This window comes from Sitophilus oryzae, unplaced genomic scaffold, assembly GCF_002938485.1.
Source record: "Sitophilus oryzae breed Bouriz unplaced genomic scaffold, Soryzae_2.0 scaffold_499_pilon_pilon, whole genome shotgun sequence".
NCBI classification, from domain to species: Eukaryota; Metazoa; Arthropoda; class Insecta; order Coleoptera; family Curculionidae; genus Sitophilus; species Sitophilus oryzae.
Window position 1 is genome coordinate 2,305,145 of NW_022147083.1, and position 14,425 is coordinate 2,319,569.

The 14,425-nt window shown below is 31.6% G+C and overlaps 1 protein-coding gene across 1 annotated transcript in view; it reads right to left on the minus strand.

The window, feature by feature from the left end:
- The window catches only part of LOC115886811 (tubulin alpha-3 chain), a 121,766-nt gene that overhangs the window by 26,614 nt on the left and 80,727 nt on the right, over nucleotides 1-14,425 (minus strand). The window contains exon 6 of the mRNA XM_030906103.1: nucleotides 11,227-11,486. Within this exon, the coding sequence (XP_030761963.1) occupies nucleotides 11,227-11,486 (260 nt within the window). The remainder of the gene's footprint in view (nucleotides 1-11,226; nucleotides 11,487-14,425) is intronic.

The window sequence follows — 14,425 nt, forward strand, 5'->3', positions numbered from 1 at the left end:
CAAATACTTCTGCAATGACATCTAGTGACTACTCAGTGGAATCTACGGACAGTGTAATTCAATCTCATCTAAACGAATTTACTGGCTAGAACCATTTTATTTGGACATGATTTATGGGGTTCGCATCGGTGAAAGAAGAACAAATATGGTGATGTATATGGTTAAAATGGAAATACGTTTTCCACCCGGTAATGTTGTTCTTGTGGACAAAAATAATAAAATTACGTGTGAATTTCAAGGGAACTCTGAACTTCACGACCTACTTTTCTTGAGAAATACACCAGCATTGGGTAATGAAGGTGAAATAGATCCCGAAGTTATCGAAAATTATAAATCAATTTATGCAGTGACAAAGCACCTATAAGACATATAATAAAAAGTATTGGTTGAGAGCTACAAGGTGGAGAAAGTATACAAGTATCATAAAACCTCTAATGCAAGGAACTCGATTAGGTACTGGGATTCAGAAAAATAATTAAAATATTTGCTTAATTTGTTGAGCTTATCTGAGTTTATTGTATAAAATGTATATTATGTATATTGTAATAAACCGAAAGAGTTAATAGATCGTTTACAATTACTCTGGAGTTCAAAGATGGCGGGACACACCGGACATGATTAGCGAATAATATCTATAATTGAAGAACTCCGGGAATAACGAATAATTTATTAAGGACATAAGCAAGTGAGCAATTTTCTATCAAGGTTCTCCAAGTACGTCTTTTTGAAATATGGAGGTTAGCCATGAAAAGTTAAAAATTGTCAATGAACTTTATGACTGCTAGAAAAATTTTCAAGGTAGGGCGTACATAATAAGAATTATAGCGATGTGTGGCAAATAGATTTGGCTGAAAAGCAACAATATAGTAGTGAAAATAATTGTTATCGTTACATATTAGTGTGTATAAATTGCTATTCTAAATATATGTACACTAGACCTGTCAATAATAAAACTGGAGTTGAATTTACCAGGGCGATGAGGGATATTATTACAGAAGCAGGGTATGAACCAAGTAATCTACAAAGCGACCAAGGAAAGGAATTTTTCAATAGAAACATTTCAAGCTAAGGTTGAAGAATACAATATTAATCATCTTTTTACATTCAGTTACCAGAAAAGCTGCAATTGTAGAACGAGTAAAAAGAACACTTAAGAATTATTTATATAAAGAGTTTTCAGCTAGAGGTTCATACCAACGGCTACAACTTTTACCTACTGTAACGAAGACGTCTATAATAATAAGAAACACCGCACCACCAAAATGAAACCGGTTGATGTTAATCCTAACACACGTATTGACGCTTACAATCACATAAAAATTGACTAAAAAATTAAATTTTCGATTTTTTTTTTTTTTTTTTTTTTTATTCAAAGTATTTTAGAATAAGGGAATAGATCTTCATGGTTAACTGAACAGTTTAAAGTTGCAAAAGTTAACATCACCCAGCCACCGACATACATCATAGAATCAGTAGAAGGTCAACCAATTAAGGTATGTTTTTATGAGGCCGAATTACAGAAGACAAAGTCACCGGGTATTTATCTAGTTGAAAGAATACTGCGTAACCGACAGAAAAATTAAGTTAAGCAATTTTATGTAAAGTTGTTAGGCTTTCCATCCAGGTTTAACTCATGGATTGATTCTTTTGAATTATTTAAAATTTTATTTAAATAGCTTTACTTTACTATTAAAAAAATCACACATTTTTTTTAAATCGTAATTTAAAATTTAAATAACCTACATTTATTACTATATTTTTTATTTCACATTAGCCAATTTATGTTCAGAGATATCCGTCAAACGCCTAGTATCCTTAAACTTATTCAGCTGGTCTTCCAGAATTGCATTCCTCGTCACGTATTTGGGCTTATTGTGTTCTATCTCAGATTCCAACTTTGCCAATATTAGAGTCATAAATCTCTAGTTATTATACGGTATAAAGCTTGTAATTTATGTATTTTATAATCTGCATATTGCATTGTAACTGCATCAGCCTTATCTATTGGCTCACTAAGGTTTATTATTCGTTTTCCTTGAATGTTATAGTCGCCAATGGGTGTTAATTTATATCCAATTCCTTGCATGCTGCGCAACACTTCAACTGTTTTATGTATTATCATCTGACTATTGACTATTAACTGCATCAACCTTATCTATTGGCTCACTAAGGTACATTCTTCGTTTTCCTTGAATGTTATAGTCACCACTTGGTGTTAATTTATATCCAACTCCTGGCATGCTGCGCAACACACTGCTAACAGTTCATGATATTCTTACGAGCCCGAATGTATCAATTGTTTTTTTAGTCGCCATCTCTGAACCAAACTGTTTTCTACGGAATTACTATTATTATTAAAAAAAAAAAAAAAAAAAAAAAAAAAAAAAAAAAAAAAAAAAATTTTAATAAATATGAATTTATCTTTTTTCTAACACGATAATCCTTTGGATGTATTCTCGCTTTTTTTCTTCCACAGTTTTTTTTATCGCGTTTATCATCATTTTTCTCTTTCCACAGTCATTATTCAATATATTTGCAAATGCTTTGTTCAATTGAAAAAGTTCCTTTGTCAATATATATGTTTTTAATAGCATCCTGTCTTATCTCTAGGATGAGCGACATTCGTTAAACATTTTATAACAACAAAAAAAAAAAAATTTAATTTAAATCCATATTCCAGGCACCACGTATTGTACGCACTTTGATATTATTTCTTTTGCGTCCAAACTTGTCAACTGTATTGTTAACAGAAGCCATATTCAACTATAACTAAAATATTTTTCAGTAATTGTCTTATTATATATAAAACGTCATATATAATAAAGTGGGAAAAAACAGGGTGATAGTCAGTAGTACATTATTTATTGATGACGTTTACAAGGTTGTTTTTCATGGTAAATATATAATGTGTTGGTATAAAATGTATTAGCCTAGGCTAGCTGCTACATCGACCTCCATGTTATCTACTGTGTCAACATCGTTCGAGACACTACTGGTTCCGTCTTTTTGTAATGCTGGATTGATGGTTGCAGAAAATGTCTCTTCATAGAGGAGATATTTCTCAGAAATATCATCTGGGATATGTGGAATTCTAAGTAAAAAACTTATTAAATCTTACTCACCATTTCAGAGCAAATGTATCAGACTAATGCTACCGATACACATACTTTTAACACAAATGTGCTCCAATACGATGGTTTATTGAGGTTTAGGTATTTAATAATTATTTCTCATACATCATTCATTGTCTCCAAGAATTTAGGGAATTTCCAGGGTATGTCGCCACATATTTTCTCAATTGTACAGCTGACAATTTATTAAACGTTTGTAATATTTGGCCTTCTCCATATGCTGTAGAATCATACTTTTCAGTGACAACGTCGCACATCTTTAACAAGAATACGTGTGTGAGTATTCAATGAATGATATATATTACAATGTTAACTTAACCATTTTATTACATGTTTTTTTTTTTAATATTATATAATAAATGTACTCCAACACACCAAATTTAAGGAGGGCTCTAGTATTTCCACCAGCTAATACCGAACTGGCCCTTAAATACATAAATAAATTTATTCATCGAATTTATTTATAGCTGTACTAGATCATCTGTGAAAGTCTGAACAACCCGTTTTGGTAGAAATGATAATGTTGAAGGTTACTTTTTTATGCGTTTTTTTTTTTTTTTTTTTTTTTTTATTTAATTATTTTAACCATTCACCATTTTTTAATAATTATATTTTTCCCACTGTCAACGATGATCTGGATCTATTCGAACAAATTCTTTCTCAGCTTTTAAATTGTTCAAAATGAATTATTCTTTGAAATACTCATTTTAAAAAAAATGTAATAAATTTGTTGAAAAAACTTTTACGCATTATACCTTTCAAACACCTTTGAATACACCACACAATGTTTCTTTGGAATGTATACACACGACTTGTTACTTTACAAGAGATTCTATATCTGAATACGTTTCCAAGAAAGTCGCTTTATATACACAATGATAAACTACCCCCCACCTTGGCAACCTAGAAGAACATTCATGGTGACTAATTTCAAAGACATCTGAAAGTCAATCTTACAGGTCGTTCAAGATTGTCAATCAAGCTCCTTGTGAAGGGTACACAAACGCATTTCAAATACATCTGAAAGTCAACCTTAAAGGTCGTTTAAGGTCTCACAACAAGGTTCTTTCTGGAATCACTCAAGGAGGTTTGAAAGCCACATATGTCAAGGTCAAGCGAACTGCGCATGTGGAGGAGCCCAATCGGCTAATATCTCCTACTAATACCAATATATAATAAGTAATTCGTTTATTTTACCTTTTGAAATTGTCTTTTGTCCCTGAATAATTTATTTGTCCATCATGAGTTTATGAGTATTGTTTCTGAGTGAGTTAAACCATTAAATTGCAAACACATTAAATTGCAATTGAATATAACAAACGATGGCCAAATAATAACGCATACAGTAATAAATTTTTGTATCTTTAATATGATATTCGGTCTTTAACATGGTATTCATCGTCGGTTTTTCCCCTTTTGGCTGTTTTCCCCTTTATCCCTTACACGACGTTTTTTACATAATGCGTTTTTTAACGTTTTTGTAGAACAAATGTTATAATAAAAAAGTTCATTGGTAAGGTTTAAGAAGAACATTTTAACATTACTATAATAGAGTATACAGTGGGTAATTCAAAAAGTGTGAGGATCTAACATATTTCGAATGGGCAACTCATTTTATACTTGGGTATACATACCGTACAATTCGGTTAACTTCGCTTGCATTTTTTGGATATTATCAAACTGTTCCGTATATTATTGTTCAAATTTTAATAAAATTATTTAAAGAAATGTTGGATCGGTAGTGGTAAAAAATTATCAGTTGACATAAAAATTTTGTAAATTCATCAGAAAAAATAATAATACATACGGTGTACAATTTAAAAATTTGAGATTATTAATTTAATGTCGAAATTTATTAAATCAGACCTTAATAGTCTGTCGCAGTCGGGCGGGCCTACCAAAAACACGTCCAGAGTTCAGACTTAGCCGCAAGCTTTCTTTGATCAGCCATCGCAAAACTGACACACGGATAGCAACGAGGCTCCGTGGGTTGCTCGCGACGCTCTCGCGAGACTCGTCCACACAGCGATTTTGGAATGTCTCGCGCTCATCTCCCCAGGTTTGGACGCACCATCGTATCGCTGATCGCCATTCGCAAATATATTCCAGATACGTATAGTGAAAAAGTAACCGTTCGAAACGTTAAATAATTTTGATATTTAATTTTATTTTTTTTTTTTTTTTTTTTTTTTTTAAAAAAATTAATTGCATTAATTTGCAATAGAACCTCGAACCCACAGTTTCATTATGGGCCAGATTAAACCAATCAGAATGAGTTTTATGTTACCGTAAAAGCACGAATACTGGTTAAACGTAGAGTTGCCCACGAAGGAGCCCGAAATATACCAAAAAGTGGGTCAGTTTCGGTTAACTTTAGATTAGGTCTATATTTTTCATTAATTCAAACCAACCTAAAACCTAATTCTAATCTAACCTAAACTCACCCTTTCTTTTGCATATTTCCGGCTATTACCTGTTGTATTCCTGGTTTAACTATTATTCGAACTTACGGTGTAAATTTATGGAGGGCCCAGAAATTTAAATTCGCCGTACAACAAAATTTCACCAATTTCTCAAAAAATAAAAGATAGTTAAAAAAACTAAAAAACTATTTTTTATAGAAATGATGGAATAAGGATGAACAGGGTGCCGGTAGACCAAGAACATACTTGGAATTGTAGTTTTGGTTTATTTATACTCGAATTGAGATGCCTCACAGTATAGGCATATTAATAATAATAACAACAAAAAAAAAAAAAAAATAAAAAGTAAATTAAAATATAGGTTGCCTCCAACGATAATTTAGTTTGCAGCTTCTTTTTATCATACCTAATAAAAAAAACCGTGACAACCACTACTTATAGTATGTACCTACATGTGTATTTTAAACTCATTAGAATTAAGTATAAAAGGTGCCCATAATGTGAAGTAGCGGTTTGACAGTTGTTTTCATTGTGAGAAAAATAAGCAGCAAAATAATAATTATCGACTGCAGCAACTGTGTATTCCTAGTTTACATTCAGTATGTCCAATTAATAAGGAATATTATACCTATACATGCTTTTAAACATTTGCTACCGATTATATTTTGATAGTTGAGTTTTTGAAATTATTTGTTAGCTTCGTAAACAAAACAGACCCATATTAATTCAAATCTTTATCACCCAAGACTTTCAAGAATTATGAAGTAATATCTCACGTCAACTTTTTTTTAAATTATTGCATGCGTTAAGTATTTGCCCAAAGTTAACAAAAATATTTCTTTGCGTACCTTGCAATTAATATATTGGTCTATTTATCAGTTCTGCATCATATCCGAAAATCAGATTGTGTGTGACACAAGGAAGAGTGAACGTGCAACGTGAAAGACAAGAAGAAATGGCAAGTTTAAAAAAAAAATGTAAAATTTTATTACTAATTACACAGTCCTTCCCTTGAGTTCTTCTGCCTAAAATCTTTATTGCCTTCCCTCAAGATTATTAAATATAAATGATTGAAACTCATAACAAGTTTACCACAATTTAAACTTAAGATAATTATTTAATTATTAAAACATAATCTATATTAAAAAATAACACTTACGAAGTAATAAATATTAACTATTATATACATCATTAATAATTTATTCTTGATCAAAAACACGCTGGATTTTTTATTTTGGAAATCACACAGGCTATAATCAATTATATGACATATATGTATTAACAATACTTAAATTAAAGATTTATTTGAAGAATGCACTTGAAGTATTTACGTCGGAATATGTATTAAAAAACTGCTCATCGCGTTAACGATGTCGGCGTCTTGTCAATGTTGTCTGGCTGATTGGCTGTTTAGGTTACCTATAGTTCTGATTCAGAGTAAATGCAGAGTTTATGTGCCATTTTTGGTTTTCGTATTGGAAATATTTTTTTATTACTATTATATATAAAAACAATCTTGTTCTAGGTTTTATTAAAAAGTGCCTATTTAGATACATTTAAAATTAAGTTAATTAGTATTTACTATAATTGAATATACTAATATTCAAACGGTAAAAAATATACAACTATCCCAATAAATATTATGACAACGCTTGGATTCATTTTGTTTTAACGCCTGTTCGCGGTGGAAACCATGCAAGCTTTTTCTTTGTTCTTACTTAGTTGACAATATAAAAAAAAATTATAATCAATATAAAAAAATAATTTTTTAAAAGACTTAAGTCTTAAATTTATTATTTTTATTCTGCTCTTTCTCGTATAATTTGCCCCTTGTTTCTCATACGGAAATAGTTAGATTTAAATAGCCAAACTGTACCTAACAACCCATGCCTTGAACATATTTTTCTTTTAAAATAATATCGCTTTCTTTATCCGCCGGTCCAGACTCGACCTTGCCCTATTCAACTTAAGTACGTGTTGACAGGCAGGTTATTGAACCCATGTTGCTTCTAGGATGTCGTTTTTTCAAAGATGGGTCCCATATAAACGCGGCCAGAAGTATTTTCAATACTAAAAAAACTGCTATTCAATTCTCTGTTGTGTTTGTCATCTTTTATATATTTACAGTTCTTCAATACGCATGTCAATATCTCTAATCTTCAACATCTCTTTTGTATATTCACAATTTGAACATGTTTGTGTAGGCTTTACAAACCTATGTATGATATCCGCTGCAGTTTGGACAAATTGGTCTGGAGCTACGGTAGTTGTTTGCTATATGGCTGTATCTGCACCATATAAAGAAATAATAGGTTTACATACTGGTAAACAGAGAAAGTGTAGCAATCAAGTGAAAATCTTTTAAGTTCTGTCTGACAATCGAAAGACTTGAATGCACAGTGTCGATCCTAGATTTCATCTCAAAGGTAACAGATCACTGATCAAAAGGTTGTTTGGAGCACTCCAATATAACATTAAAACAATTTTCGTATTTGTTTCGTACTCTTAAGGTTTTTCTTCTCAAAGGCATTTTAATATCATAATATGTATCAGAGATTGTGTTTTTACTGCTTGGTAAAGCTTTGCAGCGATTCTTCTGTATCGCATTTTATTTGAACAATATGGTGTGCAGCCGATTTACTTTTGTGTTAGGCGGCGGTTCGATATTTTCTACTATGCAGTTTTTAGTCAACTTACTAATATTTTGTGTTAACTATAAATGGCCGCTGTTTATTTTTAACCACATTACTAAAATAGGATATTTTATTGCCTATGTATGTGGTTGAATAATTTCTAAACACTCTTTTGTTTTTAATAAGATTTCTTCATTTTTACTCACTAATAGGTTATAACCTAACCCAAACAGCAGATATTTTTGTCATTAACTACTGTTTTATACGCTGTGGTCTTTATTTTGTGGGTTGAATTAATTTTCTAACTTTGTTTGCATTCGCATGACATCTGTTCTACGACTTGTGTGTGAGACAACAAGTGTGTAGGGCACTTTTATTTGACGGTTTAATTTTATGACGTTTGTGTAGTTGTCAATTGTTTGTCTTATTTTTATTAGACGAATCATTGTTGCCAGAGACAAGATCTGAGTTACTGGAGAGAGAAAACAGACACTGTCAGATTAGAGTTGCGTTATTATAACCAACTTGGAAAATAAGTTGGTTATAATAATGGTTTTATAATTCGGAAACTCTATTTATTTATCTAGTAATGCTAAATAAAAACACTAAATCACCACAATACACCAAAACACTTTTACTTTTACACTGGACGCGCGTTTCGCTAACCACGTTAGCATCATCAGCAGATGATTATAAACTCTCAGTGTATTCAAACTCTCAGTTTATAATCATCTGCTGATGATGCTAACATGGTTAGCGAAACGCGCGTCCAGTGTAAAAGTAAAAGTGTTTTGGTGTATTGTGGTGATTTAGTGTTTTTATTTTGCTGTTTAACACCAAAGGTTCCAACCCTCAACTGTAATAGTAATGCTAAAACACTCTATTTTAAAGTCGATTAGAGAAAATAGTATGATTCATTGGCAAGTAATGTAAATATTTACGATCCGGTAAAATTGTGATGTAAGAGGAGGCTTAGCTTGCCTGAGGCGAATCAGTAGTTGTTAGGCCGGCAGGCTGTTGTGTTGTGTTTTGTCATAGAGCTGATATTTGGGGGTTGAGAGGCTTTTGACTATAAATGTTGCAAGTACTGTAAGGCAACGGGTCGTTTGACCGGAAGAAAACCTCTGGTGATGTCTTTCCTTCGAGGTTGGTCTTGAGAGTTTGAGGTCTCCCTTGTCTTCTCGATTGACACGATGCGGCGTTGGGGTAGAGAGACTAGTGAGGTACCCCAATTAGCTTATTCGATTGGGATGCGAATCTGTTTAGCGGCAGAGTTGCGTCCGGGGGAAGACCCTATACTATTTCAGGTGACACTAGCTAGTTGTTGAAGATTATTAACCAATATATAACCGAATGATATTTGAATTAGATGGAAAATATGGAATGGGATATATTGAATAGAATATATCAGTGGCTAGGGGGCGGAGTACCCCCGGGTGAGTCTTACCATTTAACTATTAATTTTATCCAGATCAGTAAATGTTTGTTTTGTTATTTTCATGTACAATGAGAGAGTGCTTGCCAATGACCAACTAAATGGATATTTGAGGTGAATTTGCATTGTGAGACCCGGTTGAGTAAGCCCCAGAAATAAGCGATTTTACAAGTATATAAAAAAGATTAATAAATAATATTTTCTTGCCTTTAACTGTGTATTTTTTTCTAATTTCGAAAAATCGAAAGTAGAGAAAAAAAATAAAAAATATAAAGTAAAACGAAAATTGTTTTGTTTGTCGTAAAGGGGGGAACCAGGCTTCATCAGGTCAAAAGTTGACATTTTCAATTCACGGCCTCTCCTGCCGAATGTACCGGGAATTCCCGGTTCTTTCGGTACTTTCGGGACTTGGTAATAATAACTAAAAACATATGTTTTGTTATGTGCGAAATACTTTTGATAGGTACCTTCTAGCGGTCGAAATCAAACTCTTCTAAATAAGTAGTGATGCTATCGCTTACTGTTACTTCTGAAGTTATTTTGAAGTTCCTATAATGTTTATTAGCAATTATTGAAGTTTAAATATGTTATTTTATTATTTAGTATAATATTGCTGAAAATATTAGTTATAATTTTTTTGTGTTGTTTTTATAGGCATTTGCATCTTTAATTGAAAATGTTAATTTTTTTTCCTAATTTAGTTAAGTTGGTTTCTAGGTTAGTTGATAGTGTATGATGTAATTTTTAAGCTACCTATGTGTTTTCTTTTTTTTTTCGCTTCTGTTCATTATTTGTGTTCATGTTTACTTTCTGATGACTTAATAATTTGACATTATTTTCATTTGAAACTAAATTTTTTATCGGTTTTACTTTTGAGAACCATCCCATGCTTGCTAATTGACGAACTCCACAATCGTTGAACGAAAATATTTTAGTACGGTTCTGAATTTTAGTACGGTTCTCTTTTGAAGTTTCTATAATATTTATTATGTTATGTTTTAATAGATATTTGCATGTTTAATTCAATATTTTAGGGATTTTGTCTCAAATTCAGTTAAGTTGGTTTATGTTGTTTGATGTGAAATTTAAGTTACCTTAGTTACCTATACTTTTTTCTTTACATGTGTTCATGTTATTTTTTTCATGAGTGATTACTTAACAATTAGATATTATATTCATTAAAAATCTCAATTTTTATCCGTTTTACTTTGAAAAACCATCCCTTGCTTTCTGATTGATGAACTGCACCACCATTGAACAGAAATTACTCAGTACCGAAAGTACCAGAAAACCGGGAAATTCCTGTTCCTAAGGTACCGAAATTGCCATTTCCGAAAAACAGCTCCGGTTTTGGAAATCCTAATCCGGACCTATTCATCTCTACGGAATACTACCTTATTCGTTCAAAGGAAATCATTACTACAAGCCCAGGATTGATTCATAAATGTGTATTAAAGTCCTAGATCATCAAAAATTCAAAAATAAAATAAAACCTTCTTCAAAAAATTCAAAAATAAAATAAAACATTTTTAATTTTAAAAGAATTTAATAGACCTATATGCTTATTTCAATATATCACACAAACACAAATTTAAAGAACTCACCTGTATAACATGCAGCAGGCCATATATTTCCCGTGCCTAGGATCGCATTTAACCATCTGGTTGGCTGGTTCGAAACATGCATTGGTAATTTCAGCTACAGTTAACTGTTCGTGGTAGGCCTTTTCCGCCGAGATCACGGGAGCATAAGTGGCAAGGGGAAAATGGATACGAGGATAGGGTACCAAATTTGTCTGGAATTCAGTTAAATCTACGTTGAGAGCACCATCGAATCGCAGGGAAGCAGTAATGGAGGACACAATCTACAAAGATATCGATTTTTTAGATTAAATATATCATACCAGGTAATTGCAAAACTTTGTCTGGTACAGGATATGCTTCACTACATACAGGGTCCGGGAATAGTGCGTCGGGCATCTATTAGAGCTCCTAGAATAAAAAACTTGGGAATTTTGTTTAAAGTGCCAAAGTAAAATATGTACTAAGATGTATTTCAGGAAAATATTTTGATTTCTATAACTAAAAATAGCTGATTTTTTTAAATGGACCACACTGTATATTATTGTATTTCTGGCTTCCTTTCAGATCACTTTATATAATCTTAAGGTATGAGTAAATATATTTCGAAAGTTTCAGAGATATTAATAAATAAAAATGTATACTTTTTAGCCTTTCAAGAAAAAAATATTAAAAATCCAAGAACTGTCCTGAAATCAAAATTATATTAACTATTTACTTTATATGGTCTGTACTTACTTTGCTACAAATATCGTAGTCTTAAATCATACAGGATGTTTAAAATTCTACGCCAAACTTCTAAAATATGAAATAATTTTTCTTCGTTTTTTTTTTAATGGAAAACCCTGTATATTAATTTCTTTTAAGAAATTAATATACAGGGTTTTAATTACAGAATTAATTACTTTTAAAGAAAACAAGGAAAATTATTTTTATTTTAGAAAGTTTGGCGCAGAATTTTGAACATCCTGTGTGATTTATGATTACGATATTTATAGGAAAGTAAGTACCCTACAGACTATCTAAAGTAATACATAACATAGTTTTGATTTCAGGACAGTTCTTGTATTTTTAACATTTTTTTAGAAAGGCTGAAAAAATATATTTTTTATTTATTTATTAATATTTCTGAAACTATCAAAATATATTTACTCATATCTAGAATTATGTAAAGTGGAAAGAATCCAGAAATGCAATGATATATAGCATGTTCCATTTAAAAAAAATCCTCACGATTTGGTCACACTTTTTTGAGCCATCCTGTAGAAGTTAAAATATTTTCCTGCGATATATCTCGGTACAATGTTAGGTTTGCTCTTAAATAAAATTTCCAAGTATTTTATTCTAGAAATTACAGATGACCGACACACTATTGCCGGACCCTGTAGAGCTGTAGATTTTTGATACAAGCTAATAAAATTAAAGCTTCACTTTCAATAAATTTCATTAAATGTAGGGATTTTACATTATTTATAATATTTTAAAAATATTGCGAGCCTGAGCTAAGATTTGTATAACCAAAAATGCACCAAACAAAACTGAAATGCTCTCTTTGGTTTTCACGATAGAAGGTGATTTTGAAAAAGTGCAATTTCAGACATCTTTTATATCTTAGTTGACTTACAACTTATCAAAAAGGTATAAATAATTCTCATATAACTTTTTACAGAAATGCAGCATTTACGGAGTATCATATAAATAACATCCATAAATATTATTCAATAAAAATTATCATGGAAACAGAAAATAATAATTGACTACCATAATTATTTTTATAAAGCAAAGAATATTTCTATTTTTAATGTCATATATCATATATCTATATTAAAGAACTTGAAGTGATTAATTTTATAATGAAGTATTATTCGAAATAACATTATGCATTAGTTTATAAAAATATTACAGATATAAACTTTATTGCACAATAGAATAAATGTGAAAAGTTATCCAATAAATATTGTTTAATTGTTTGTTTTAAATGGTAGTTAAGAAAACATTCAAGAGAATACTGGACGAGCGAACGATACTCAATGCTAATTACGTTTAATTACAACTAATACCTTTCAGGTAACACTGTAAAAGAAAAAATGACAAAGTAACTACAGCGGTACCTTAAAGGATATAAGTAGAAAAACAACGGATGTTCCAAGGAATTGCTCAGTGTCCCGTTGGGCCCATCCGTCTCTGTGCCCAAATATGTACTGTCACACTTTGAATTAGCCGCAATATACATATATTTTACTGTTTAAGGCCCTGTTCCCAGAAGAATCCCTGACTAGTCAGCGCGTTTCTTATTGGTTGAAATGTGTAGAAACCAGACTAACAATCAGGTTTCTATGCATTTTAACAGACCTTAAAGTAACACGATTTTAAATTACGTCCATATCTTATAACTACAAAAAACAGTTCACACGATATGTACCTATACAGTCTTAATGATTTTAGATTTTAGTAGGAATTCGTAAGCAGTTGAAGAAACCAAATTCACAATCAAAGATGATGGATTTATAGAACTGACGTTCCTAATCCTAACCTTTACCTTAACATTCGTTATGTGTTTTAAAAATACACTGCCGGGCCTAAAATTAGGATCACCTACAGTGAATATCGCTTATAACGATATCGGATTTTACGACATATCGGTTATAGCGACGACATATTAAGGTCCCGACCATAGATTTAGTAAGAACAGATATCACATTAGACATTTTAACCCGATCAAACAATCGGAGGTTGACTACGTACTGTAAAAATCAACTGAGATAGAGAAGGCGACATTGCCGCATCTCAAATTTGCGCCTATCTCCTCAGTTTGATTTGCAGAAAAGGTGACTTTAAAACCTTCACCGGATATCAATAAATCTCAATTTCTTAATAAAATTAATAGTTTATTTTTAAAGAAGCATGCGTAATAATATGGTTATTAACCAGAAGATATATGCGTTACTATTAAAGGACATGTTTACTGTTTAATGTGCTGAAACGTCTAGAACTATTGGCAACGTCGCTGCTAGTCTTCCAGAATGAAATGAGCCGTCCGTCCCACCACCCCTCGCGACGGCCCTTGGTCCGTTATAGCGTACTACGTTTAGCTTGCGGTGTGTTTGAAGTCGGAATCAAGACGAAAGTGAACTTTCAGTGTTTTTCGGTGGTTTTTGTTTTTGTTTAACGTACTTTTGAATCTGCGAATTCAGTATGGTACGACAGTGTCAAGTGTGTGGAA